This window comes from Pieris brassicae, chromosome 8 (genome assembly GCF_905147105.1).
Source record: "Pieris brassicae chromosome 8, ilPieBrab1.1, whole genome shotgun sequence".
In the NCBI taxonomy this organism is placed as follows: domain Eukaryota; kingdom Metazoa; phylum Arthropoda; class Insecta; order Lepidoptera; family Pieridae; genus Pieris; species Pieris brassicae.
Genome location: NC_059672.1, coordinates 12,523,539 through 12,551,222, shown reverse-complemented (window position 1 = coordinate 12,551,222; position 27,684 = coordinate 12,523,539). Strand labels below are relative to the sequence as shown.

General features: G+C 32.1%; 3 protein-coding genes across 9 annotated transcripts in view; 2 read left to right on the top strand and 1 right to left on the bottom strand.

Annotated features, from left to right (window-relative positions):
• LOC123713820 (cholesterol transporter ABCA5-like) overlaps positions 1–5,961 on the top strand; it is a 37,606-nt gene extending 31,645 nt beyond the window's left edge. For all 3 annotated transcript variants that reach the window (XM_045667691.1, XM_045667692.1, XM_045667693.1), the window contains 5 exons: positions 427–517; positions 1,528–1,609; positions 1,701–1,824; positions 2,270–2,433; positions 3,165–5,961. In XM_045667691.1, the coding sequence (XP_045523647.1) occupies positions 427–517; positions 1,528–1,609; positions 1,701–1,824; positions 2,270–2,433; positions 3,165–3,277 (574 nt within the window). In that variant the 3' untranslated portion in view covers positions 3,278–5,961. The remainder of the gene's footprint in view (positions 1–426; positions 518–1,527; positions 1,610–1,700; positions 1,825–2,269; positions 2,434–3,164) is intronic.
• A 10,744-nt stretch (positions 5,962–16,705) lies between these two features.
• Positions 16,706–21,847, bottom strand: LOC123713758 (mitochondrial fission process protein 1). The gene is made up of 5 exons (XM_045667589.1): positions 21,515–21,847; positions 21,240–21,330; positions 20,805–20,932; positions 20,165–20,262; positions 16,706–19,192 (listed from the first exon to the last, which is right to left on the bottom strand). The coding sequence occupies exons 2-5, from the start codon at positions 21,289–21,291 to the stop codon at positions 19,018–19,020; spliced, it is 453 nt and encodes a 150-aa protein (XP_045523545.1). The 5' UTR covers positions 21,292–21,330; positions 21,515–21,847; the 3' UTR covers positions 16,706–19,017.
• The window catches only part of LOC123713757 (prestin), a 28,992-nt gene continuing 22,181 nt past the window's right edge, over positions 20,874–27,684 (top strand). For 2 of the 5 annotated variants that reach the window (XM_045667588.1, XM_045667584.1), the window contains exon 1: positions 22,136–22,294. Coding sequence is in view for 2 of the 5 variants with exons in the window: in XM_045667586.1 (XP_045523542.1) it covers positions 20,941–20,981 (41 nt within the window). In the remaining 3 variants the exon portion in view is untranslated. Of the gene's footprint in view, positions 20,982–22,135; positions 22,295–27,119; positions 27,196–27,684 lie in introns of those variants that run through there. The other 3 variants (XM_045667586.1, XM_045667587.1, XM_045667585.1) reach the window with 3 other exon arrangements.

Here is a 27,684-nt window from a genome sequence, read left to right as displayed (position 1 = left end):
GAAAACGCCGTAGAAGACTTCAAGGGTTTATTCTTATATAAATCTACAAGGAATTTGTTTGCAATAAAAAGACGCAAATTATAGTGACACACAAAATACCGTATACGTTAGTTACGCGCACTTCAAACAGTACTAATAGCGTCAATGTAATTTTTTTCGGCTCGATTATATATAAATATATTCTTGTACGATGCTCACGAACTTTCTAGGCAGGATTGGTACTGAGTAGCGATTGGACAATTCTATAACGAACTATTTATCTCTTTCGTACATTCCTTCGTCCTTGTACGGTATTTTAGAGTTAATTGAGACGAGAAATATTTCAAACCATCTTCGTAACAGTATATTGCGTTATTTAAAATAAAACTTAATTAACGATGTTAATCCCAAATAGCATCTCCTTATGTTATATTATAATATCTACAGATGCGTCGGTTCGACTCAACATTTGAAGAATCTATATGGCGCCGGGTACACGCTGGAAATGAAAATCGGACAATCTAATCACAAACAGACGGTATTTATTGGTTTTTGATAGTATAATATAATTATATATAATATATACTTAGTCTTGCTATAAATACTGTTACAATTGAAAATCATCAAAATATTTCTGTTGATTTTTTGTTGATTTAATTGCAACTGAAATGTTCGTTTGTCTCGCTAAGTATCTGGAGAGTGGTTGGACCGATTTGGTTAATTTTGATCTTGAAATATTTGCGGAAGTTCGGGGAAAAATAACCAGTCTGAAATTTACATATATTATAACTAAAACATACATACATAATTTACTTTTCCAATATAATTCGTTTCTAGCTTTAAAATATTAAAGTTCATGTTTGTTTAGAAATATTTTTTAAAAAAATGCAGTTCGCGTGTTTGTAATTAAACTCCTTTTGTCTAGACTTAAGTATAACTTTTTGTGTGTGTACAAGAAAATGAAATGAATTACATTTACAATTAGATATTTTTTTAATGAATACTCGCTTGTCAATTTTAATCGGAAAATTCTTAATATTGTGTTATAAAAAATATTCAATAAATATATAGGTATTATACGTTATTACTTTATTAAAGATTATTATAATTATTGATTTACTTGACTTAATGTCCTATAACCACAGTAAGTCTCCACCGCGTTCGGTCTTGATCCTCGTATTTTACCTCCCTCTAAGTCTTTGCGGCTCTTTTTGCCTCATCTGCAAGTGTACGACGCCAGGTCTGTTTTTTTGGTCGGCCACGCTTCCGCTTTCCTTGCGGATTTTAGTCAAGCGCCTGCTTGGTGATATGATTGAGATGTGCGATACGCTTTGCGCTGGCTAATCGGAGTTTCTCGGCAGCGCTTCCCAAAGTGCTCGTTAAAGATCTTCTCGGGCCAGCGTGAAGAAGATAGACACACCATAATTATTATTAAGAAATATATTCTTAATGAATATCATTTTTGGTCCACACTGACAGATCGAACCGATTTTCGTCTATCGTAATACCAATAATACTTCTACTAAGCCTGATTTTGTATATTTCTAGATGATGGAATCAGATATATCAATGTCACCATCACCGCTGAGGTCCGGTGGTAACTCTCCATCATTAGAAGAGGCTGATGAAGGTAAGCTAAGTATATATATACTAGCAAGTTACGTACAAAACTATATATTTTCATTTTTCTACTATTAATTTTATTACAAAAATATTTGTAGGAGGTTCGGGTGGAGGATCAGTGACGGCGGAAGCGGAAGTGGAAGTTGAACCGGAAGCTGTTGACGTGAATATACACACACCGCTCGTTAGTAATGCACCTCCTGCCAGGCTTCATCATCAACGGTGAGGTGCCCTAGAAGTGGCTTAGCAGATTTCACTCTTGACAAATCAATCATGATAATTTTATATAGGCGATAATGAGTATAAAGCCTTATTGTTCTCCGAAAAGTTGTTCAGTACATATTATTTTTATATTAGTATGAAATTCCTCTTTCAATGAGAATTCTCTAATGATGACCAGTTTTTCCTGAATCGGGACATCCACAATCCAGTTGCTACTTTTTTGAATTTTTGCTCCCATCATGCGTGATTTATTTATTTGCGTGGCTCTCGCATAGTCGTCAAATAACCATCATTTTTTTTTAAATATATATAGAAAAAAGTATCTCTGCCGCGCTCCAATCGGACATTAAGCTGGCAAGTTAAGATTTTCGAATTTTATCGTCTGTTAAGTCGCAGATATAAAATTCACAAAGTCATATCAATATTGAAATTTACCTTACACTAGCACGGAATCCAGCGGTGGTGCTGGCCTGGAGCTGGCGATAGCTTTGGTGGTGCAGCTGTTTCCTGCAGCAGTCTTAGAAGAAAGTTTCGCAGAACGACTCGTCTTCTCCGTGCCTCAGCGCTCTGTTTCTAGTCTCGCCGCCTGCTTCCAGCAGATTGAGGAAGGTATGACTTTTCTTTTAAACCACTTGAGGAATCTAAAAAAAAAAAAATTTTTGCCGAGACACTTCGTAAGCAATAAAATAAAAATAATCTGTGAGCAAGATTTTAGGTAAATAATTTAAAAGATGGTTTTTTAGTTAAATTAGACAATTTATCAAGAACTACAGCGATAAGTGTAAATAAAGATGAAAATCTAATCTAAGATGATAAACTGAACAAAATTGTCAAGAAACAACTCCTAAGTTCGAACTATAACTCCCATATCAATTTTTTTACATACAAAATGTAAACTTAGCGCTTACTACCGTATGTCAAAAACGGATCAAGTTCGCGTTTAATCAACTACGAATCCTACTATAGGACTGCACTACACTGCATACACTTCTTCAAAACTGCGTTAAATTTATGATTTCCCATACAATTCAAAGATCAAGCAACTTTTTCACGGACCACAAAATTAAGACACACAATACAAATAAACATCTTGACGAACACATAAAAATACGTAACACGACAAGGGAAATCAAGTGGTTTTTATATATCGGAACAAAAGGGCCGCCCATAGACACTCATATTTCAAGAGGAGCCCTCAAGTCCCATAAAAGCGTTGCCGGCATTTTAATTTAATTGATAGCTCATGAAGGCGAAGTACAAAAAAAATACAAAGTATGAAAAGAATATATGCTTAATATTAACGACAACGTTCACGTTACAAAAAGGTTTTATTTTTTCAGCTAAGAAACGGCTGAACATAGTGGAGTATAGTTTCAGTCAGACGACATTGGAGCAAGTGTTCCTTAAGTTTGCCCAGAGTGAAAACGTGGAGTCTTCGGACCAAGAGCATTAACTAGTTAGATTAAGTTTGTTTACTTGACGATTTCATTTCCTTCGATGTTTTTATCGTCGAGTACACAGACAACGGCATCTGTAATATACCTGCTTTAATGTAAGTAGTATCTTATTAAAGCTTTTGTATGATTCCTGGGAGATTTAGTCATCATATCATTCATAATTTGGAATCTTAGTCCAAAAATCCTTTCTAAATTGAACTGCCAAATGAAACTGCTTAACCCGTTTAGTTATTTTACAATTATTTAAAAATTTTAACCTTTGCGCCCTTAGTACCACTCTATCAAACTACGATTTGCCATAGAGATATAGAGTACTAGACAAATTTTTAACGATTTCTGAGTTGTCAACTATACGATTTTACGTTGCTTGTGCGATGGTCGATATTATTCAATCCTGAAAATATCGTATGAGCTAATCGGTTGATCATTAATTAACACTTCGTTGAATAGTTTAATTAAAAAAATTGCTGAGTTTTCTGAAAACTGTTCCACTTCAAGCATTCAAGAGTGCCGTTCCGTATTATAAATAATGTTATTTGATGCATAACCTAGAATTATCGAGGGATCATGGACCCCGACCCAATTCGCCTAAGATTTTTAAAAGCTATTAATAGAATATTTGCTAGGCCGTGTATCACGTTTTGATTTAATCAATCGCTAGTTTTAAGTATGTATGAATAATAAGATGTAAATATTTGTCAAAGTTATTAAATTCGTGAATTAATTGCAAAAATGGATTGAGCATAGATCTTTAAACTCTCAGATTATATTTGTGAGCATTAAGTGCTGGCGGACTATTTTGACATATTGATGTTACGTCAGACTATCATCTTGTCATCTATATATCTAGCTTAGATAGCTTGTCATCTATGTCATCTGTCAAATTTTGGCAGATAGGCGAGTTAAAGCTCGTTCTAGAGTCTTTGAGTAAATTATTTATCGAAGTCACATTTAAACATATATATTTTTTTAATTTTTGGTTGTTCCATTCCATGTCCTAATAATTTTGACAAATAATTCTTCGGTGTACAGTTAATTGTGTTGTACGCTAACGTTTAGTTAAAGTGAATTTTTCTAGTCATTTCGCCACGAGGCTATAGATAGGTCCTAGATAGATTGTGTAATATTGGACATACACGAAATACAGAGAGGCTCGGCGAGTCTGCAAAAGACAGCTTAAATTACTTTCCTTACGATAACCGTATATTAATAATGTTTTAAAAAGTAAGGAATTCCGGAAAACAAATTCAAATTCTTATGAAAAAAAGTTTGTCATTGACATTAGATATTATTAGAAACACAGGAAATGAGATAGAACAGTGGGCGAATGAAATGTCGATACTCGCCGAGGCTCCGTAATCGTTTTGTGACTAAAGTTTGCTAATAATTTAGACATTTTTATATGCAGGCAATGAGATAATTACTCGTGGATGCTTCACTGTACTTATTTGTATTCACGATAGTCAATTTTATTTTTAGTATTTTAATCATGGTTTTAATGAAAATTATTCATGCCTAACTCGTGTATAAAGTTCTGAAAAACATTTAGAGCTCGCTCTTAGGCTAAAGTAAGTAAAGGAAGGAAATTTAACACCGCCCATAAACACAATGTTATAAGTTGAAAGCGCGTTGGTAGTCTATGGTCTTCATAAATAAAAATCAATATTTTTTTTTAGTAAAAGTATGTATTTCAACTAAAACAATGATATGTCTCTTTTCATCACAGCGTTAACACAATGTGACAAAAAGAGACCAATGCGTAATAGTTAAGATAGAATTAGATGTTATGAATAAGAGGGTACTTATATATTAATTTAGCCACAAGCACTACCCTCAATATTTAACCAAAATTTCATATATAATATACAATTTCTTATCATTTCGAACTTTATATATGAGTCAGAGATAAACGGTTGACTAGTACATTGATTTGCGACTGGTCAGGTCTGATGGTTCTTAAGGTGACGACACATTAAATAGCATTCGGTTATGATATTGTTGATGAAGTAAAGTACATAAATTTCATCTTAATAAAACCCATATTGGTACCTATATATATAAAATTGTCGTGACACAATGTTTGTTCCCATATGAAAACGGCTCGAAGGATCCTTATGAATTTTGTATGCATATTCAGTAAGTCTGAGAACTACTATCTATTTTTCAAACCCCTAGGTGATGAGGGGTGTGTGACCCCAAAAAATTATATTTTTATTGTTTAGTTCTTTTTACTTTTTTTATGATACAGCCTACAAAAATATATACAATCCTTAATTGTCACCCCTCTACGATGAACACTTATTTCTTATTATAGTAGATAGGTTATTTTTATTAAACTGAAAATTATGTTTCCTGGAAATAATATAATGGCAAACCGACGCGACTTTTGCTGTCAGCTGGTATATAACATATTTTAAACTTGAGAATAATTCACTTGCTGTTTTTGACATTATAAACTTCATAATGTAATAGCTATTGATTTATATACCTTTAGTGTGTAGTCACCTGTTTGCGATGATTTTATTTATGTACTACACTACTATGTTAGTATATGTTAGATATGGGTTTAAATAATTTGTATATGTCGCTAGTATAATTCGCCGTTTGACAATCAATTTTATTGCAAATAATTGTTGAACGCAACTAAATAGTAGAATTGTTATAAGAAAAAAGGACTATGATATAATTATCGTGTTTTATTTCGTAACCCTTAAATTAATCTTCGTTTACTACTATATAAACTAGGGCTTCGCTCTTACAAAGACACAAGGTCTATTGACAAACATTTCGAAAGATGTTCTTAAATTGGACATAATATTTACGTACCTGAGCGATAAGTGAAGGTAGGGAGGTAAAATAATATTCAGTTTTTGGTAGTCTTTTCAGTTCTAATACAATCTAAATTGAAACACAACAAATTTATCACAAAATATATTTTATTTAATAATTAAATATTTAATTTTACATAAAAATTATGGAGAACTGTTTCATTTGCTTTTGTTATCTTAAGAGATTCATTTTCGAAATCCAGAAGAAATGCTCTGTTGTAATCAAGAAGCTGGCAGACAATTTAATAAGTGATTCTCAGTACTCCAATAGTCTTTCCTATTGTCTTTGCTACAAGAACACAATTGTTTTTTTTAAAGTTTGCGGAAGTGTGAAGTCACAGACACAGTAATCGCAAACTTATTGCAGCAGACACGTCGTAGTGCCACATGTCATTCAGGCAGTTGATGTTTAGCAAGTTGATCTGGAAAACTGCAAGAAACATCTGAAGAATTTAAGCACTTTCTAGTTTTATATTCCGCTGTATACTCCAGGTGAATGGTCCTTAAACAGTGCGAACATTGTTTGATATTTTACATGCCTTTAGCGTGAAAATGTGCGTGAATGCTTTTCAAACCAATTTCGTAATTATGTGTATAGACCGAAAATCCTGTACAATATAGGTATATGAAGGAAATATGTATAGGAAACAGGCCGAGTTTAAGGGTCTAAGGCAAGACGGTTTCCTCGCGATGTTTTCCTTCACCTTTCGAGCGAATGTAAAATGCGCACATCGACAGAAAGTCCATTGGTGCACAGCTGGGTTTGAACCTAGGACCTCAGGTATGAGAGGCCAACTCTGCTCACAAATATAAATGATTTTTTTATTTGTAATATCCGTGACAACTTGTTTCTTATTAACCAATAAATTACACTGAATTGTTTCTTTATTTAAAGAAGAAGAAGAAAAAAATGATCATGATATTTGTCTTGGCAAATATTTTTTTTTGTGACTGTGGAATTCTATGAGTTATGGATTCACGTAATGAACAATTTTACAATCCGCCCACGACATATAATATAGAGAATACAAGAGATTATTAAAAAAAAATTGAAATTGAATTATCTGGTTGTTTACCAGATTGCACATATTCAGCAGCAGATATTTTACACAGACAGCAAATATTTTCCATAAAAACTATATGTAAATAATTCACCAATATGTACAACAGTAAAGCCGGCTATACACGTAACAATATACCGTAGCGATTTCAGACTGCAGATAAATCGATCGCTTCTAGTGTCACACGCCTCCGATATCAATCGTCAGTTCTCCGCAGAAGCTTTCACAAGAAGCATGTCATCCACGATGAAAAATGATGACGCACTTGCAATATTTATTATTGCAATATGAGTTATTAATTTAATAATACATATTTATTAATTTTATTAAGCTCTTTTTTCTAAGATAATTAATTTTCTTAAACACAAACCCAAATCTCAATAGGGATATCCTGTTGACATTTGGGTTTGATGGCTTTGTATTTTTCAACTAGCCTATTGTAGGTAGCATTTTTTTGTCGCGATTACGGTAATACAGTCAAAACCGTTTACGACAACATACCGGTTATATTGACCAAAATCAAAGGTCCCGGGTAAAAGTATTAGAAAATTAATAACAACGCCATCGGCTGTTACGACTATCGGTTTTAGAATCAAATATGAGTAGTCCATTCGTTGTCCTTATAACAGATTTTGCTTGTATTAAGATTTGGTCTTCCAATGGAAAGTTTCGCTTCTGTAGTTTTCTATGAGCTCTTGCGGTGGTTCGCGGTGTCCTTTTCTTTCACTACTTTCTTCCGACATGTTGTGATTTATCTAATAGAAATTGCAACCTGCCATCGATGAACTATAATCTACAACGATTTTTCATACACACCATCGATAAATCTGCGTAAATCGGTTTGCACAGATAAATCGCTACGATATATCGTTACATGTGTAGCCAGCATAAGTGGTGAAGTTTAAAAAACGAAATATTCAGAACTGCGAAAAGGACAGTCATCATCCTAAGTTCATTCAAGAATAGTTCTGATGTAATTTCGTCTGGGAATGATTGATTGATAAAACTAAATCCTTTAAGATGCGAAGTGTCGTGGATATTCCGATAGTACGTGTACAAAATGATACTATTCTATCGAGATAGCTATTCTGTTAAGAACTTTTCTATCTTATCTAACAAAATAATTCAGGGTAGTTAGGATGAGAAGTGTTCTAGTTGCTTCAGTGAAAGTTTCTCAACCTTGAAGACGTGTGATGGAATCAGGGCTGTGCAACAATGGACTATTTTTCTATCTGCGCAATTAAAACTCGCCCGAACGGTGATGTTTTCCTTCGAGGTGGCCTTAGACATAAATAATTTAAAATATATAACAAAAATCTGAGACCTAGTGGTTTTTATTTCTTAGTTTAATTGTTTCATAGTTATAGGCACGATCTTTCATAATTTTTTTTAATACTCTAGAATACCTTGCCTTGTGATGCAATATCAATTTTATTAAAATTCACAACAATTACAGATTTGCTGCGCAATTATTACCTCGATAGATACTACAATACGGCTTTGGTAACCTGCAGGTCAACGTTTAGTACGAAACCTTAGCACGTACTTAAACACTAGATTGTGTACACGAAAATTTCTTGTATATTCTATATAGCTTGTATATATTTGTATGTAGCTGTAACTTATGTATGTGGAGGTCAAATGGAGCTTCAAAATATTGTTGCATGTAAGAGATTGAGATCATCGCATACTTCTTGATCGCGTACTAAAAAGTGATTTGTTTTCTCGCACCAGCTAAAGCAAGAATAACCGAAATGATGTCATCATGTCGGTTACTCCTAGTTACATTTTCGAATGTGACCCCACCTGTGATTCCCACCCCATTTACCATGGATAGTGTTTAAAGGAGATGCTGTTATAAATACCAGCAGCTGAGTCGTTTCTTAAGGCAGTTTTTGCCGCGCACCACCACTATGTCCAACCAGCTTTCACCAGGTATAAAGTTATAGGCGACTTATCTGTTCATTAAAGAGCGAACATACAGTCATCAATTTGACGTATCGAATGTCAAAAATAACGAAGCGATGGATTAGATAGCTGCCAGACAGTTTTCTTTATTCTGCTCTAACCTCGAAACTTTATCAAAATGTACACAAGATAATAATGGTAGTTTTACGATACTCTGTAATGTTTACTATCAATAAATGTAACTGTTTTGCCGGTAGTTAATGACTAGCTTATGTACATAACCATATAATAGACATACATAACAGGCTTACTTTGATATGACGAAAACGGCAAGGTTATTTCTTCTTCATAACCCTTGCGTGACATTTTTCTGTAATGATTTATTATTATACTGTAAGGAAAAGATAAGGTTTTTATTGCACTCCAAAAATGTCAAATTTTGTTGTGTACAGCGGATAAAAATTCCCTGTAGTACAGTCGTATAACCTAATTAAGGTTTTGAAGTGTGACGAGAAAGGTTTAGTTCAGAAAATATACATAACAGCAAAAAATGTATGCCGTAAACTTTCAATTTATTTGCGACACACGCACATTATTGACTTGCACTTATTTGGCAATGGAGGCCAGGGTCTCCAAAGCTAGTTGCTTCAAAGCCACAGGGACACCTATGGGGAGTATATATGGGCACTCCTAAGCCAAGGCGGAAATGCGCAGTGATTCAGGGTCTAAAACGGTGCCGGCGTTTGGCGAAGGATAAGCCTCAAGCGAATGACCGGCTTTCCTGGACCTCACTGCCACCAACCTTGCGCTGTTTTTTTAAAGATACAAAGACTTATTATATCTTAAAAGATAAAATTATGAAATTTGAAATTGTAAACTAAAACGAAAATATTCAACAGACTTAGGCACTGTGACAATATCAACAGCAAATGGTAGGTAAGGTTGCAGTGTGAACTTAAGACAAATAAATAATCATTAGACCTCGAAAATGTAAATAAGTAGGTACATAGATATAAGTATCCCTATATTTAATATCTTAAGATGTTGTCTAATTATCTATTCCGAAAAACCTATACTGATACGAATTCCTAAAACTTAGTTGTACACTGCCTTTCCTTTCCCAATAGATGTACTCAAGGATAACTTAAATTGTTGGAGAGGGGATCAAGTGTTTTGCAACGCTTTTTAGGCTTCTTTGATTATAATCCCACTACGTTAAATTCATGTTTACTATAGTCGGCGTATAGTAAAGACCATTTTTCATTTTTGTCAACTTCTTGAACATAAAAACAAAGCACTTTATTTAGATTCAAGATTTGCATGCTTCAGACTAGATGCGATTTCTACCTAAGGTACCTAAGGTAAAGAAAAAATCGTTCCATTTTCTTGAATCTTTCATGGATTATACAATATGTACTATTTGTATTTCATGGCTTATATTATTATATGTTTATAAGATTGTACCGTGTTTGTAGCCATGTTTACCATTTTTAAATAATTTTTTTTATAAATATAACATGCGGCAGGAGTTTCAATTATTGTTAATTGCTAGAATACTTGCGAGTTCGTCACCGGCCTTTTAAGAATTTTACAAGAACGAAGAAGTCGAATTGGTTCAGAAATACTTGAGTGGGCAGCTGGTTTCACATTTGTGTGCGGCAATGCCTTAAAACGTTCAGTTTTGGAACGAAAGACGTATAGGTGATACGGGTGGAATTTCGTATTGTCCCTCGGCGTCCGATAATGGAACTCAGCTGAAGATGTAGACTACAAAACGCAAGGGGATCAAACCGCTGGCAGAGGTCGTCGACGATTCGAACCCGTCTTCGTTGAATACGGTCAAGTGGAATGAGCGGGTACTGGGAACTACCCGCCCAGAGATTAGAACAGTACTCCAGGTGCTAAGTTACACTGTTAATCCACGTCTAATAAAGACAACTAAATCTCATTTTATAGTGATAGCTATCAACCTTACATAATTCAGATGTTTTAATAAAAAAAGTCCTTCAAGAAAAGAGCGTAAGTATCAAATAGAGAGAGGTAGAGACCGTCAATACACTTGCATCACATAACATCGCTATATGTAATGACACTATCTTTATTACTTTTGTATGTACATTTTCGCTCCAAATATTGAAGGACATACGAATTACTTTAATATTAAAAAACTTAAATAAATTAAATACATAAGGTATTTAATGTGTAATTTGTATTTAAATTAGATTAGTGACAATAAACTGCCCATTTCCCATAGGAATGGTTGCTAAAAGCTCGCGGCAAAATAATCCGTTATTTTTTAAAACGGAAACAATTTAGTCAACGCGACATTTAAGATATTGTAAATTAATGACATGCGCTGTTTAGGTCATATGTCTGGACATTTATCATCAGCCTAATAAACCTGTTTCAATTTATTTCTCTAAGGCAAAAAATATACCTGCTATAATATAGCTAATACTTACTCTAAGTAGTATTATAGTAGCACTTCTTAAGTGAGGAGTTTGTCTGGTTACGTTTTGGTGTATATTCTAAAAAATCCAAGGTGACCCATCATGAGGCCGTACCCATTGCTTTACCCACTATCCCTAGATGCAGAAAAAATCCTTTTGTCTTTGATGTGGTGCATTCATGCTGAAAAACAAAAGTCAGATCAATATCCTAGCCATGAATGGATGACTTGTATTTGAGGCTATAAATCAATTATCTTGAAAGAATATATATTATGAATTCAAACAAAAAATATTAATAACGCTAATATTGAAGGTGAAACATCTATGTTGTGATTTAAAAAATCGCTGAAAACAACTTGCCATAATTCATCTTGCAAGACGTAACTTCAAAACCGGGTAGGTAAACAGTTTATTAGTTTGCTTGCCTCACGGCAGACGTGTTATCAATTATATAATAGACTACAGTGACAGTTTTATATATTATTTATTTAATGTGGTAAGGTAAGAAGTTTTTTGATTGTTTTTGTTAACTATGGAGTACCATAGTTTATTAATAAACAACTAGTCATAAAGTGTGTTTTTATCATAGATTTTGTTTTAACATGAATGATTTAGACGTCAAACCCTGGATTTAGGGTTATTATTAAATAACATTTCTATAAATAATGTATAATTAGTAAACTAAGAATAATATTGTGTGACGTTTTAACGAGGCGAGTTAATCTAGGTCTGGATCTAAATATTTTAATGTGAACCAGTTTTACGAGTTTATTAAAGACGATACTCTGTGGATATTCCCTGTTCACTAAGCACAATATACATTAACTGTTCCTAACCAATTTCTATTCTTTAATATGAGTTTTCTTCATAAAACATATTTTCACCGTAACCATACAAATATATATATATATTCAACTAAGCCATCTGTGGAAACTTTGAATTAATTCTCCGAGAAAAAACTCAGGACCTCCAGATCGAGTCAAGTCGTAGAATAAATAGACAACGTTTCTTTAAACGTTAATCAAATCCAAATTTTGTTTAAATCCAATTGTAAGTTTAATTCAGTCTGTCCATTTTGTTCGAGTTGAGCGATAGTTTAATTTTTTATATTATATTTTAAACTTAAATAAACAAAGGATCTTATGTCCAGTCGTTAAAATTACATTTTATATAAACACAAAATTGTGAAATAGTTATTATATTTACCTAATTTTGCATTATATTTTTCATCCAACTTTACAAACGCTACAATAGAACAATACGAAATTAATTAAGCAAATAGCACTATAAAAGATTACGATTAAAAAGCGATGCTCTGGGATTTTGACGTTTTAATGTTAGATAATATGGCCTTTACCGAGATTCATGAGATTAAATTATTAAACAAGAACAAATTATATGATGAGTTAAGTCAATTATTTCTATAAAATATTTATTAATATACTGCTAAAAGGAAAATGTGGTAACTTAAAATACTTCGATTTGCGGCTATATTGCCTTATTATTAAATTAACCGTTTCAATATACTTCTTTGATTAATATAAACCTTGAGATATTTTAAAAAAATACTCGCATTTATATTCGTTAAACCACGTACTCGCGTAAGATAATATATGCTGATTACCGATTTGTTCAGACAATTAAAAAGAATGCGAGACAATAAGCTAATAATATTTAAGGGCCTACAAATTAACAAATATACACAATAGTTTATGACAAAAATTAAACACAATTATTGTTATAAATCTAGTTGTCTCTCCGAAAAGTGTTAGGTGACGTCTATATTTGTTAAAGAAAATTTTAAAATGTTTTCATCGGAAAAATATTAATTGTTAAGTTTATAAACTTGAATATGCTTGAGTATCTCTTTATAACTGGTCTTTTACCTGTTGAAAGTTTACTGCCACTAAATGCTTAGTATGATTGTGTAATTAAACCTCATTCTCTTAGTAGAACGCAATTGATAAGGATGTACCTCCATTATAAGTTCGACAAAATAGACGCTTATGTCTACGTAAAATATTTTAGAATATACAGATAATGCTTGCAGAGCTACTGTTAGGGCCTAGTACGTAAAATTTGAGCACCTAATCTAAAACGTTAATCAAGGTTAAATATTGTCTCGGTATCGGGTACTCTTCTTAACTATTTTTTTTACATTCTGTATGAAGTCTGTCAATTTTGATAAGCACTAAGAAAAATACGACCTCAGATATGTTAATTTTTTCAAAATTTATTGTATATAAATGTATTATATGTAAATGTATTTCACGCAAACGTTTAATACTTTGTCAAATTCATGGTGCGTCAACTGAAGTCATATGTGATCTCTCTTCGAATATGTATACATTCGGAAGCTCACTCCTCAATTACCTTGAATATTAAAATTTATATAACCCTAACCTTAATTTTAATAAGTTGATAAAAGTAATTAATAAGTTTCGTAAGACTCAACTATAGGCTGTCACAGCGTGCATAGGCGCCAGGGTTTTCTCGATGTTCTAGTTGTTAGAAGTTTTTTACGCTACCCCAAGCCCTTGACTATTTTCTATGTAATGTTGGGGCTTGGTGTGGTTTTATGATGCGAGTCCCTCACAATATACGCAGATGAACGTACTTACTCTACGCAGGACCATGCCATAATAAATAGAACTGCAGAATCGCGGAGACGGTAACGGATTTCTACATTTAAAATATCTGTCGTCTTTTTTACAAGTTCAAGTTACAAAAACGATTCCCACGGAGATTTTTTGATGTTTTCGTATAGAGACTCCAAAGTTGAGTAGAGGAAAAATCTGTCTAGTCCAGGGTCTGAAGATTCCAAAATATTTCAAAGGCCTGCCTAAACGTTGACACTAAACTTGGCAGATAGAGGAGCGCTCGAACTTTGATTAGCAAGTTAGGGCGGTGACAGGGAAGGGTAGTTGTGCATTCCATTTTTGAAGTTTTGGAGCAACCAACCCAATGATGAATATCTATATTTCCATCAGATAGAAAATATACGAAACATTATCAGATCTGGAATTTACTATCTTCCTAGTAGCGGACCGCGTGTCACACTGATCACACTGCTCAACCGACTTAATGAAGTTTAAATAGTAAAAAGTGTTTGACTGAGTATTAAAAGGCATTTTAACTTTTTACAGGGATTGCAATTACGAAATTCGGTCCTTCGGCATATGAGTTATTTTACAACTTCTTAAGTAATATGGCTCCAAACCTTAGGGCCCCCGCGGGACGCGTGCTGCCCAAGAGCACCGTGATATAAGTTATTTGCTGGTAGCGAAAATCTATTGAATATGTATACGAAATTATTTCAACTTTACAGAAGAATACACATAATTCGAAAATAGAATTAAGGCCATCCTTTAGAGAATATATACCTTTACTTATACTTATACCTTTTTCCTTAGATACCCATAGGTAATGTAGCCCTTTACCTTGTACACCGCCATCTCGCCGGCAACCTGCGGCCCGACAGCGAACGAGAAAGGCGTATTCATAGAAACAAAATAATTTATAATAATTAAAATGAAACTACGTCAAAACAAACGGTAAATTCTATGAAATTAAGTAGGTATGTTGACTGACTTGATACCATTATCATTTTCAGTAAATAATGCAAATGTGTGGTTATCTTCGAAATATAGGTTCTTCATTCTATTCATGTACAATGTTGAATTAAATGCCTGAAAACCGTAGGTGTCTTTCAAAATAATCCCATAAATCATTTCTACTGCGGCTGTCTATGATTTAGATATTACTTGTACAAGTAGTTTATATTGAGTTGAGCATTAGTAACAATACATTAATATCTCTAGGTCCGCTATCAGTAACGAAGCGTGAATGTTGACAAAAAATTACCTAAATATATTACGCGTTTGTTCAAATATATAAAATTCACACAAGAGTCTTAAATCTTGAAAAAAAAACTAATTAATATATGTATTAGTCATTATTATAATTAACCATTGATAGTTTGACTTCTGTGAGTTTAGTCAGAGACCACAGAATCCATCAGCCACATACACAATATCGAATATAAATCTCAAGTAAAACACGATAGAGACAATCAGAGTCGGGTCGTCCCAACCGAATATTAAACTATAAATTTTGCGATTTGCAATTAAATCTGAATTCTGATCTAACCAAGAAATCCACGCCTATGTGTTTTTTTTAATAGCTTATCGTTGTTTTCATATCATTGAACAAAATTATCGCCCATCGTAATAGTATTTGTAGTATTCAAACTTCGAAGCGAAATTAGAGAATTATCACTGAATAAATTCAAAAGTTACGTTAAATTAATTAATAAAGCATTTTATAATTTTGACGACTATTTAAATGATCCTAATTCTTGGGATTGATTTGCTCCAATTCAAATATTTATGGCTGCTCTGCCTTACAAACAATTTGTATGACTCAAAACTTGGCGATTAAAAAGAGTGGCGGAGAGTTTCATGCCCATTCTTCTTGACCGCTCTACGTCCTTGACTTGCGAACTGGTAGAAAATATAAATTTTGAATCTATTTAACATCTTTTCTGTTGATGTTCATAAGTGTACTTGGTTACGTACATGGATAAAGTTATTTTGAGTTTGAGTGAAATGTAGGTTACATATTCAGAATATACTATTTTGCTATAACAATTCTTCAGGTGTTAATTTTTAACTTGGCCAAATAGGATAGTAGTAATTGCATTTATTATGGTTTTGGTGCCTACAAGATATTTCTAAACCTATGTTCATGTGATGAAATATTTATAGAAAAAAATTAAGGAAACTTGCCTGCTTCTATCGAGATCTAACACGGCTGTGGGTGCCTGCATGTTGCACCACAATGTAGGTACTAAAAAATAGTTACGTCTAACTATTTAATCACCTTCCTAGAAGTTTTAGATCATTGCTGCCGTGTAATGCCATTAGTTTTTTAAAGGCACGATGACTTTATGGCATGAGAGTATTTAGATCATAAGATTTGAAAATATATAAAAATAACCTAACGTATTATTATGACATTGTGATAGGTAAGATGACATTTGGATGCAATTTTTATATGGCTGATTGTGCGATTTATATTATCTTAAGAGACCACTTTCATAGGAAATAAACGTTTACTATGATTATTTAGTTATTGACGGTTATTTATGAAAATAAATAAAGTCATTTTGTCACCAATATTTTTATTAACATTAACAATGAAATATTTTTGTACGTGTGTTTTTCGTATAAAATAACTATCAAGTAATAACTACATGGCACATTTAATTTGTTGTGATTATAAACATAGTACAATAGTTTAACAACCTAAATTTTTGGAACATAAATATCTGAGTAATAAAAAAAGGATTTTCTGAAAACCCCGAAAATCCTTATTAATATAATAACTCCAAATGGAACGTACTAAAATTATCATGACTATAACATTAATGTCACAGCCCAGAGATTATAAACCAAGCAACAATAAAATTGTACGAAATAACAAAAACTATAACTGATATAACAAGTCCCATAGTTTAGAACAAATACATTGTTAAATATACATTTTTATAACCATAGAAAATAAATAGTTTCAAAAGGGGCGATTTACCCCAGCCAACCGCAAAAGGTATTCTAAACAGATTTTTAAATAAATAACTGGCACGTAAAGACAAATTGTCCACATCGTCAATTTTTTTTGTAAGGTGTTATAAAAAACTGAAAATAAATTTAGCCCAAATATTAAGGACCAAAGGAACAATTTAAATCAGTCTGTTATAACATCGCCGCATATAATGGGTAGATTCGTGGACTCAATTTCCGACAAACTAATTTATGCGAACAGAATGCTTATTGCTTGCGTAAAAAAATAGGCATGAATTAAAAAAATACAGAAATATGTCTGGGGCCTATTGTCGCTATTCAGAACTTTTTTGTATCAATATAAACTGTAGACTTTAGAGTGCCCTATAACAAACTCACGTTTTGCATTTGTACTGTAATAGATAATTCGATTGCATTATTTTGAAATTAATGAGAACAAACTTTTGTCAATTTTCCTGACTATACGCCTCTTGGATAATTATAAGACTTGTGGCAGATTCGGGCAACGAGCGGACGTTCGCATTCGATCTGTATGGTTTCCGGTATTATTTCAGTAAAAAATATAAAAAAGTGCTTTCTAGGCGAACAAAAAATTGGTGGTACGACGTACTACATTGTGTTGTGGGTTTTAAAAATACCCAATCCCAATTCGAATAAAAAGTCAATTCCCGATTCCGTGACAAAAATGGGAAATTAAATTTACTTGTTCCCAACTGTGTCATGAATTTCCACTACCTGAGCATGGTATAAAATAGTTATGCCTTATAATGTTCGAGTTATTAGTGATACGATAATCCTACGAATAAATACGTATCAAGAGATGTGGCAGCAGCTCCACGCCAGATATAATAGGAAATCGTAGCGTACGAGCCTTACCGCGCACTTATATACAGTAAAATCGCTGTTTTCGGTGTTTCATAAAGTAAAAAAAAAACCCTACCAAAACGAAATTAAATCTCCAGAAGACTAATAAAATAAGTTATATTTATTTATATTAAAAATAATTATAATAAATAACCTAGTTATAATTCGACTATAACAAAAATAATAGAAATAATTTCCTCCCTTTTAATTGCCAAGAAAAATAATATGCGGACTCCAAAAACTTTTTCTCAACCATGCAAACCATGTTTTTGTAGTCTGTATATTATGTTTCTTAATGATTACAATTAATTTGAAAGATCTCATTTTTCGTTCGTGAAAAAATTCTGCATGAACATTCTGAAATTCACACATGATAATTGTTTGGCGAAAATCATACGATTATTTTGAGAGATACGACTGCAAGTTGCCGCCACCAACCGACAGATGGCGTTCCGCTCCGCCACGATATGCAAAAGGCGTATACCAACAATGTAACTGGACCGGTTTTCATTAAAATCAAAAAGTGTAAAGATAAAGCTCATTTGTCAGCGTTAATTTGGTCATATGACAAACAATGAGTCGCTCACGAACAAAGCAAATGATACCTTGTTTGTCATTGCTCAATAGAATGTGTTTTATTTAAAATTACACTATATATAATTTTCAATTAATAAATATTTTCGAGTATAGCAATTTGTGATTATAGTATATTAAAGAAATGGTCTAAAAATAAATAAAGGCTCTTAAAACACGATTGCCAGACTAAAGCCATTTTTATCTATAGCAAATTTATTTAACTTTTTTCATATCTAATGTCTAGCCAATCTTCGCAGTATCTTTAAAAGACTTTTCACCGTTTAATTATACGCAATCTACATTTAGAACCAAAGTAAACATCGATTACCATTGACAATAAATGCTGTGTTGCTAACAAAATGCAAATACAGCGCCTTTAAAGTTAATAACTAGAATATTTTCAAATTTAAATTTAAAGCATTCATCAACTTTTTAACAGTCAAAAATTAAAAAAAAACTGTTTATTGTCAATGGATCCACCGTCTGTATGTGAGATTCATGAGTAGTGTCACTCCATTGTCAATTGGATGTACAATAAAAGGTATTGAGGCCAGACCAACAGCTACTGTGACCAAACTTCTTGGTGTTGGTGGTAGGCGCTTAGCATTCTTCTGTAAATAATTGTTGGTGTATGCACAAATCCTGAAAATAACAATTATCATACTTTATTTCACAAGTGACATTATTAGCTGTAACAAACAATCTATAACAAAATAACACTTACAGGATCTAAACATGTTTAAAATATATCAATTAATTGTATGAATTAGTTTCGTTGAAAAATTGCAAGAAATTATGTAACCTTACATTAGTTAAGTCACATATATAAAAATAAAATAAATCAATGGCGCTACAACCTTTTTAGGTCTGGGCCTCAGATTTCTTTATCTGTTTCATGATCATTTGTTAATCGAATAGGCAAGTAGGTGATCAGCTTTCTGTGCCTGACGCACGCCGTCGACTTTTTGGGTCTAAGGCAAGCCGGTTTCCTTACGATGTTTTCCATCACCTTTCCAACAAATGTTCAATGCGCACATAGAAAGAAAATCTAGTGGTGCAACCCCTCTACCACAAATTTTATGATTGTTATAATATCATGTTTAAAACAATTAAAGCCAGTTGACACTCAACTTCAAACAAGTGTTTCATTTAACATATATTTGAATGTATCTGCAACAATCGCCACCAAACTTAACTACTGCAAGGTACAAATTATTATATATTTAAATGATGATAAAAGGCAGTTTAACATTTAATATAAATATATATGAATACTTACATTTTTAAATTGCACAAATTTATTTCATTCATTCCAAAACTGTCCTTAGATATCTAATATACAACTATACTATATACAGATATACATCCCAGAGTGTATATTTTAGTCTATGAAATATTGTAAATAAGCCTATTATATTAATGTTATTCCTGTCTATTTCTATTAAAAGAAAAGTTTGTTGAAAAAAATTATGAAAGAAAAAAATTAAATAGCAGATTAAATTGGTTGATCCATTATTGGCAGTGTCCCAAGGATCAACTATTTTTTTTACTTAATTAACAACATTGTGCATATTAATTTACTTCATACTATTCAATTCAATTTAGAAGCCATACCTGTTAATTGTAAAGCCTGGAATAACTACTGAAGCCAAAGTCTGCCAAATCAGAGCATCACCTGTTTCAATTAGCACCTTCTTTGGCCTACCATCATTCTAAAAGACCACATACTATCTATGTACCTATATAATTTTAATATTCTACTAATTAAAATTATTTATAGATGTATTTAATGTCTTACTCTCTCTTGACAAATAATTATTTTTATCTATTATATAATTAGGTTAGGAAGAGAATAGATTTGTTTTAGTAGTTAATAAACTCAAAAATAATTACCAAATTAAATTTATTCATGATTAAAATGCTACATTGTCCCTGTATATATGTATATATACATATAGGCTATATTTATTTGAAAAGTATTTAATGAATAAATAACAAGCTTTGGTAAGCAGCTGTTATACAATAAAGTAAAGTTATGTAACCCGAAATAAGCATATATTTTTGTATCGAAACAAAGTTTTAAATATTTTTTTCTGACCAGGGTTGTAATTGATATGCTGTTAGTGCCTTCAACACCAAAAGTTTAAAAATGACAACTTAGGAGATTTGAGACGAAAAGACATATTAATAAAATATTTGTGAGTGTTAGTGCTATCTACTAACCAAACAGAATTTTTAATTGATCTTGCCATACCTGATACATCTTCCATCCTTTATCCGCAGTGTCAGCAAAGGCGTAGGCAAATGCAACAGCGTAGCTAGCCCTTACAACTTTGACGGGTACAAGTGACCGAAACGATTCACCCACTTCATTGGCATACCCTGCGAACATGGATCTTTTCAGTGACCAATACATTAGCAAAGATGAGGGGTGAGTTTAAATTTAATTCTCTTTTATTTTATTATAACTATTATTCTTGTTTTTATATTTTCATTTAACAACTTTATATACAACTTATTAGTTGTAAAAGTAACAGACAAAAATTTAAATCATTAAAATATGTACATAAATAATTTAAATATAACAAATGTATAATTATATTTAGATAGAAATATTTGTACACAACTCTTTAATAAAAGAAACTCCTTTTCAAAGTAAAAAAAAACTATGACTACATTTTCGACTTACCTAAGTATCGAACCCATGTATCACGAAATAAATCCACTTCACAACTAGACATCGTGAAGTTAATGTCACACCATCATCATCATCAGTACATCTGTATTCGGTAGATTTTTTGGTTAGCCAAAAGCTTTTTTTTAATATTTACGAATGTTAGGTAACACAGGAAGCAGAAAGTTACATCGAAAATATTAAACCATTTAAATTTGAATTAATATCATTCTAAAATATAAATAATTTTATTCTAGCATTTAGTTTCCCTTAGAGAAAATTCCAGTTACCTTCCGCCAAATGTTTAAGAAATAATTCCGCAAAATATTTGCAACATCAAGTTATAAGCCGCTTATCAGCTTTGATAGAATGAAAACGACTGGTAAATGACAGATGTTAGTTGTCTTCCTAACTGTCAATTTTAAATTCACTATGGTCACATTATTATTGCCCTTGACAATGATAAATAATTGTAGTTGCCACTTGATGACCTTTATCATATTTTTACCAAAAAGTTCGATCTTATTAATCGACAACACATTTTAAGTATTCATGATATAAAACAAATATATATATAGATTTTTCTTAAACAAAGTCATTCAAGTATGTAAATAAAATTGTTATTACGACCTTACTCGAAAATACAGTTTTTTATACTCTTTAAGAATTTTAATACCTCAATAAAAATGTTAGTATTGTATGTACATGTAATGGGCTTTTATTAGTTTATATATTGAAGTTAGATATAGTATACATATTTATTTTTAATTAATATATGGGAGTTTTAAGAAATTTGAGTAGGCAGTCCTTTGATCAGCTGTTTGTCTGACCTTTTGTGTTAAAATGACGGATTGATTAGTAAAACGTCAAAACATGTCAAAAGCAAGCAAAATCATCAGTTCTCGAATAATGGTCGAGGGTTATATACCGCTATATTTTTGTAATATGTTTTTATAAAATAAATTATTTAAATTATTCGCACGTACTGAATCTTTTATAATATCAAGTAAATTGTATTGAGATTCTTAAGTCAAGACGTGATAGCCGAACCAGTGTGCACTAAAAATAACGTAAGTTGTGTCGATAATTTGTAGAACATTACCTACTATTTAATTAAAGTTTCTTACAATAATACAAATGTACTTACTAAAACCTTCACTGTCACTTTACCCATAACATTACTTTAATGAATTTTTATTGCAACACGATTACGTACATCTAATTTATTGATCAGCGCCAAGATTTACCTAGTGTTTATTTTAGATGGGTATTTATTACGTATTCGTAAAAATGAATGAACAGAAGTGTGACGCTAAATTATTCATTTCATACATTTTTGATAGTATTTATAACAGTAGGATATCTCATGATTTCGTAACTTATTTTTTAAATACACAGCAACCTAGTATTCGTCAAAAAAATGGCGTATTATTTTACAAACATATAATTTACCTATTCACATAATACTTTAAAGAGGGAACTAATATAGCTTCCAATTGGATAATAGTAAACACTAAAAATTTACTTGATTTGTCCCAGGCAAAAGCAATAGAAGTATTTTAAATTTCGTATGCGCATATATTCGTCGGTATATTACTAGTCTCAAACTTCCCATCGTCCCATGACACAAAAGGCCTTCGGGATATTTTTGCTTAACACAACTCCAGTTTTTTTGTCGTGCACCCATATCTCATTTGGTTTCAATTTTTTTCTATCCCGTTTTGATTATAAAAAACTTTATAATTTGTTATAAAGTTTTTTTTGCCGTACACCTTTTCTCATTTGCCCAAATACCGGGTCTATAAAACTACAATACATTCTTCGACAAAATATTCAATACAGACAAAGGACAGAAGTTACAATTATAATAGTATTTAATAACCAAATCCATAATGACGTTTTTTTGGATACTTAAAGTAACTGGGAGCCAGTTAGTACGTAGCAGTAAATCAGACCGATGCTTCATAAATTCGCCAGATAACGAGAGCAAATATGGTCACTGCTATCTCTTCCATTATGGACTATTTAATAGAATCATTCGCTTTATGTATTTATAAAACGAGCAGAATTTTGCTATTTAGTCTGAGCAGAATTCCAAGTGGTCTGGCGAGAGTTGATGTTACAAAATCATTCTATTAGTTTTCGTATCGTGATGAAACAAAGCTTTATCCAGAGATAATAAAGTATTATATAGACGTTAACACATTGACTGACCTTTAAGAAATTTAAGGCGAGAAATTGAGAAAGCAAGCTGATTACAGTCTTTTTAGTCTATTTATATTATAATTATAATTTTTGTTCATCGTTCACTGATACCGACTACTCTTAAAATGTGAAAATTACCTCGAGAGCCCAGGGTTTTCCCATGATCACATTAACAAACTTCGGTATCAACAAATACAGAATTTGATTATGATTATACAGAATGACTCGACGCACTTTTTGTGAGATGTTTTTTAAGTAATGATAAAAATATTTTTCTTATTAATAAATAGTGCGTTATTCATGCATTGTAAATTTTATTATACCGAATAAAGAAATATGTTACGACGGCATTAGCAGTTAGGCAATACTTTTAGAATTTTAAAATTTATTTTAGAATATGTTCACGATTATATATATTCATAAAGACAAGATCGTTTTCTTTTATTTTAAAAACATAGTATAACAATGTTATAAGTACGTCAACGTATTGCCTTCAAGTAAATTACTTAAACAGTTACCCTAAGGAAAACGTAAAATGGCCAATACAATAATACGGCCATGATTCGTCCTTCGAAATTAAAGAAATAATTTCTTAAACTAATTGTAACGACAATTCATCAAAAAATAATGTTACATATCATCTACACGCCAATAATTACAAAGTCCGTCTGTATCCCAAAAAAATAACGATAGATCGCTCACACAACTTGAGATCTTCTTGAGAATCAAGCAAAAACCTACGTGCTAATGAACAAAATAATCACAGCCTTGTATTTATTATTTTTAAAAGTCCGACGTAATGATCTTATATTCAAATAAATTATTGCTTGCACAGCCAATATACTTGCGTACTTGGGTATTCGCGGAAACGTGACAAATCGTTATAACATGAATAGATCTACGTAGTGTGAATTTAAGCTATTAACTAACTTATCAGAAATGTCAAGGAAGGAAATTGTTGATAAACTTACGTATAAAACTCTTCACTAATTTAAAGTTTAATTGTAACTAGTCTTCGCCTTCTGGATAAGGTGATCCTAAGGTCGTGTCGTATTATCAGATTCGTATCATACTTAGCGCCAAAACTCAACGTTGAATCTCACTCTTACGTAAATTCACGTAAACTGTAACAAAAGTAGAAATATGTTACACGATACATACATTGGGGGATTACGACTCATTATAATAGGAGATTTCGGAATCATTTATAGATTATATTATTAAAGATAGTTGACCGCGCATCAGAGATTATAAATTCACGTGATAACATAAATCAAATGAACTTAAATGAATTGATGTATAGCCCAATTGATACGCCAGCCAGTTATATCAATCCTGCATAATATGATGTCAAACAAAATGCGTCGCCTTTTTGTCATGTGATTGCTAGCGATTCGTGTAAGTGATAAATAAAGGAAAGTTATTTATAAACTGCGGGTCTGGCTTCATTCATCTCTGGACTGTTCAATGTAGCTGTATGAGAAGAAGAGAAGATAAACGTTTGATAAATTATAGGACAAATACTAGCTTACCTACAGTATTGTAATTCGTTGTTAATATGTAAATAAATGAATTGGATTTACTTTGCGACAGCATTGACTTTTTAGGGTATATCATCAATTTTCTAAAGGATTTAACTCTTAAAGATGATTGTACTTTTTAATTTTGTCTGTTAATTTATAATTGATTTTCATTGGTAACGGCGAATGGGAAATAATGTTTAGAGAACTTAATTTCTCATTACAAATTATTTACATGAGAAATTTAATATGTATATATACGAGCGTACACGTCGCCATTAGCCGTCCCAATTTTAGCCTACTAGGTTCACTCTGACATGTATGTTTAATGCCCTTTTGAATTTGTTAAACGCGGAAATACATATGCACAGTTCTGCGATAAAAAAGTGTTTTTAGTAATTGCAGGTCAAACGTTAGGTGTTAACTTATATATACGGTATACCAAATATAAACTTTATTACATTATATCACGTCACATTTTTTGCACTTAAGTTAAACAATTTAGTGAATTTTCTTGTTAGCAACACTATGTAATATATGTTTAAATTTTTTTTAAAATCACTGATTGACTACATCAAGGGATAGGGTGAGCAGTTCCGTCAACGTGTTAACGATATGTAAAGAAGGTATAACGGTGGTAGGAATGATACTATGTTAAATAGAGATAAAGCGAAAACTTAAAAAACTAACAAAACGTTGCTATTATTAAAAAAATATGTTTTTGTTCATTGTTTTGTTGAAATGTGCGTTGTAAATTTAATAGCTTCAGAGATAATAAAACTTTTTTATAAGTTTTATTATCTCAGGAGCTATTAAGTGATATTATTTTTTTATAAAAAAGCTATATCATGTATATTCCCAAATTTGACGTGGTATAGACCTAGTCCAGCCATAAGTTCAGTTACAAATGAAAATGCATTTTTAGTATATAATGTAATTTGTACAGACGATATTAGTGCTTTTCACCTGCGTATCGCGACAGAAGGTGATTTGATCATTCCACTTTCTTTATTTGCAAAGATTATATCCTGTATCGATCAGTTCAAGTTGAACATCAGGTCTTGTTTTATAATACGCAACAGAGTCCTAGCCGAAATCTTCATTTCTCGCGACAAGATTTAGTGCTTCCTAATGGGGTTTCGACAAATTCTGGCTTTAACAGGATCAACACAACTACAGGGGCCTTTGTAGGTCTAGCAGCACGCGGCCGCCATGATCTCTTCTGGTCTTCGATAGATCTTGTTGTATCTGTTGATAACGTTACGATATACAAACATACCAAACTTTTGAGTGTCTGGAATATGACCGACAGCTATACCCACTTTGTGCGAGGCGATCACTGCAATCCTATTGTCTTTAACACCCCATTCCATATTGTAATTTGGTGATAAATACAAAAAATATGTGCAATAGCGCAAAATCGAAAGTTTTTAAAATAATTCCAAAACATTTCCAAATACACAACAATTAAAAAGTTGAAAAAAATAAAAGTTTCTATGTAACAGTATTTATGGCCAGACTAGTTATAATATTATTACTGTTTTATATTACTTTAAAACATTTAACAGTGTGTAATGATCGAAATGACTAAACAATCAATGCCAAAAAAATCTAATCTGTTTCGCGAGGTTTTTTAGTTCGGATATTCCGGTTAATATTCCATCAACGTGAACGTATTTTTAAATTACTAATCAAGGACTTGAAAGGCGTTTAAGATTTTACAAACATATATTTTCCTTTGAATTATAATGCAGCCTTAACGTTTTCCACTTTATTCAACATAAGGACAAATAAGAAACTCTCCGGTCTCTCAATTCAGATATGTCGTACTGAAACTTATTTCAACCACTGACCTTGTAACTTTTGCAAATCATTCTCAAAATAACCAAGTTATATCCACCAGCATATATACATAGTGAGCATTCAATTGATACTTTTAATAAAAGTGTAAATAGCAGATTAAATAAAGTGTACTTTGATTAAAAGTGTAAGCTATTTCGTATTTGTTCATTTAAAAGTACTTCCGCAGTCAACAAAGCTCATCGGATTAACAAAACATTAAACAATGTAAAGTCTTAGTAAACTTGCATGAATTCTTTCAGGGTTTAAGCTAATACAATGATAAACTAGACATTGTATAAGACTTTCATTCCAAATATAATTTTCTCAGTCAACGCTTGTACGTTGGTGGTCCTCCTTTTTGCATTTTGTTGCTTTGTTTTAAAGAATTGACCTCTATTGACTATGTAAGTACTATTTGTATTATTTGTAAAGTCCCGTGATCCCCATTTGGGTATAGGTCATATTTCTGAGTCTGCATGTAAGCGATAGGGTCTTCATCCTTCTGTGCGGACAATATTTGGCGGTATTTAAGAATATTTTTTATTGGAAATACAGACGAACATTTTCATTTGTTGATAGCGTTGACGCAAGCAACGCTGTTTAATATGTCATCAGTTGTCTCACGAGTCAAGTCTTTAGAGATTATCGAATTCAATTATATAGATTACATTATCACTTTTTTGACATGTGCAGCTGTTCGGGACGGGTTTTTTTCTAAATAACATTAGTACGAATTATACCATGGTTTGGTAGATAATGCAAATCAACGAAAGCGAATGCCTCCCTCCATGGAAGACTCAACTGAACCTAGTTAGACAGCTTCACTTGCCGCTTACCGATATCTCGATGAGGTGCTCAAATAAAATGACAAGCAAGCCTTTTTTCATTGCCAC

Excerpts from the sequence above, each read along its gene's own strand:
- LOC123713758 (XM_045667589.1), bottom strand. The coding sequence starts at position 21,291 with ATGTCTAGTTGTGAAGTGGATTTATTTCGTGATACATGGGTTCGATAC. Across the intron at positions 20,933-21,239 it reads TACATGGGTTCGATACTTAG|GGTATGCCAATGAAGTGGGT; the intron begins GTAAGTCGAAAA and ends CCATGTTCGCAG. Across the intron at positions 19,193-20,164 it reads CCAGGCTTTACAATTAACAG|GATTTGTGCATACACCAACA; the intron begins GTATGGCTTCTA and ends TGTTATTTTCAG.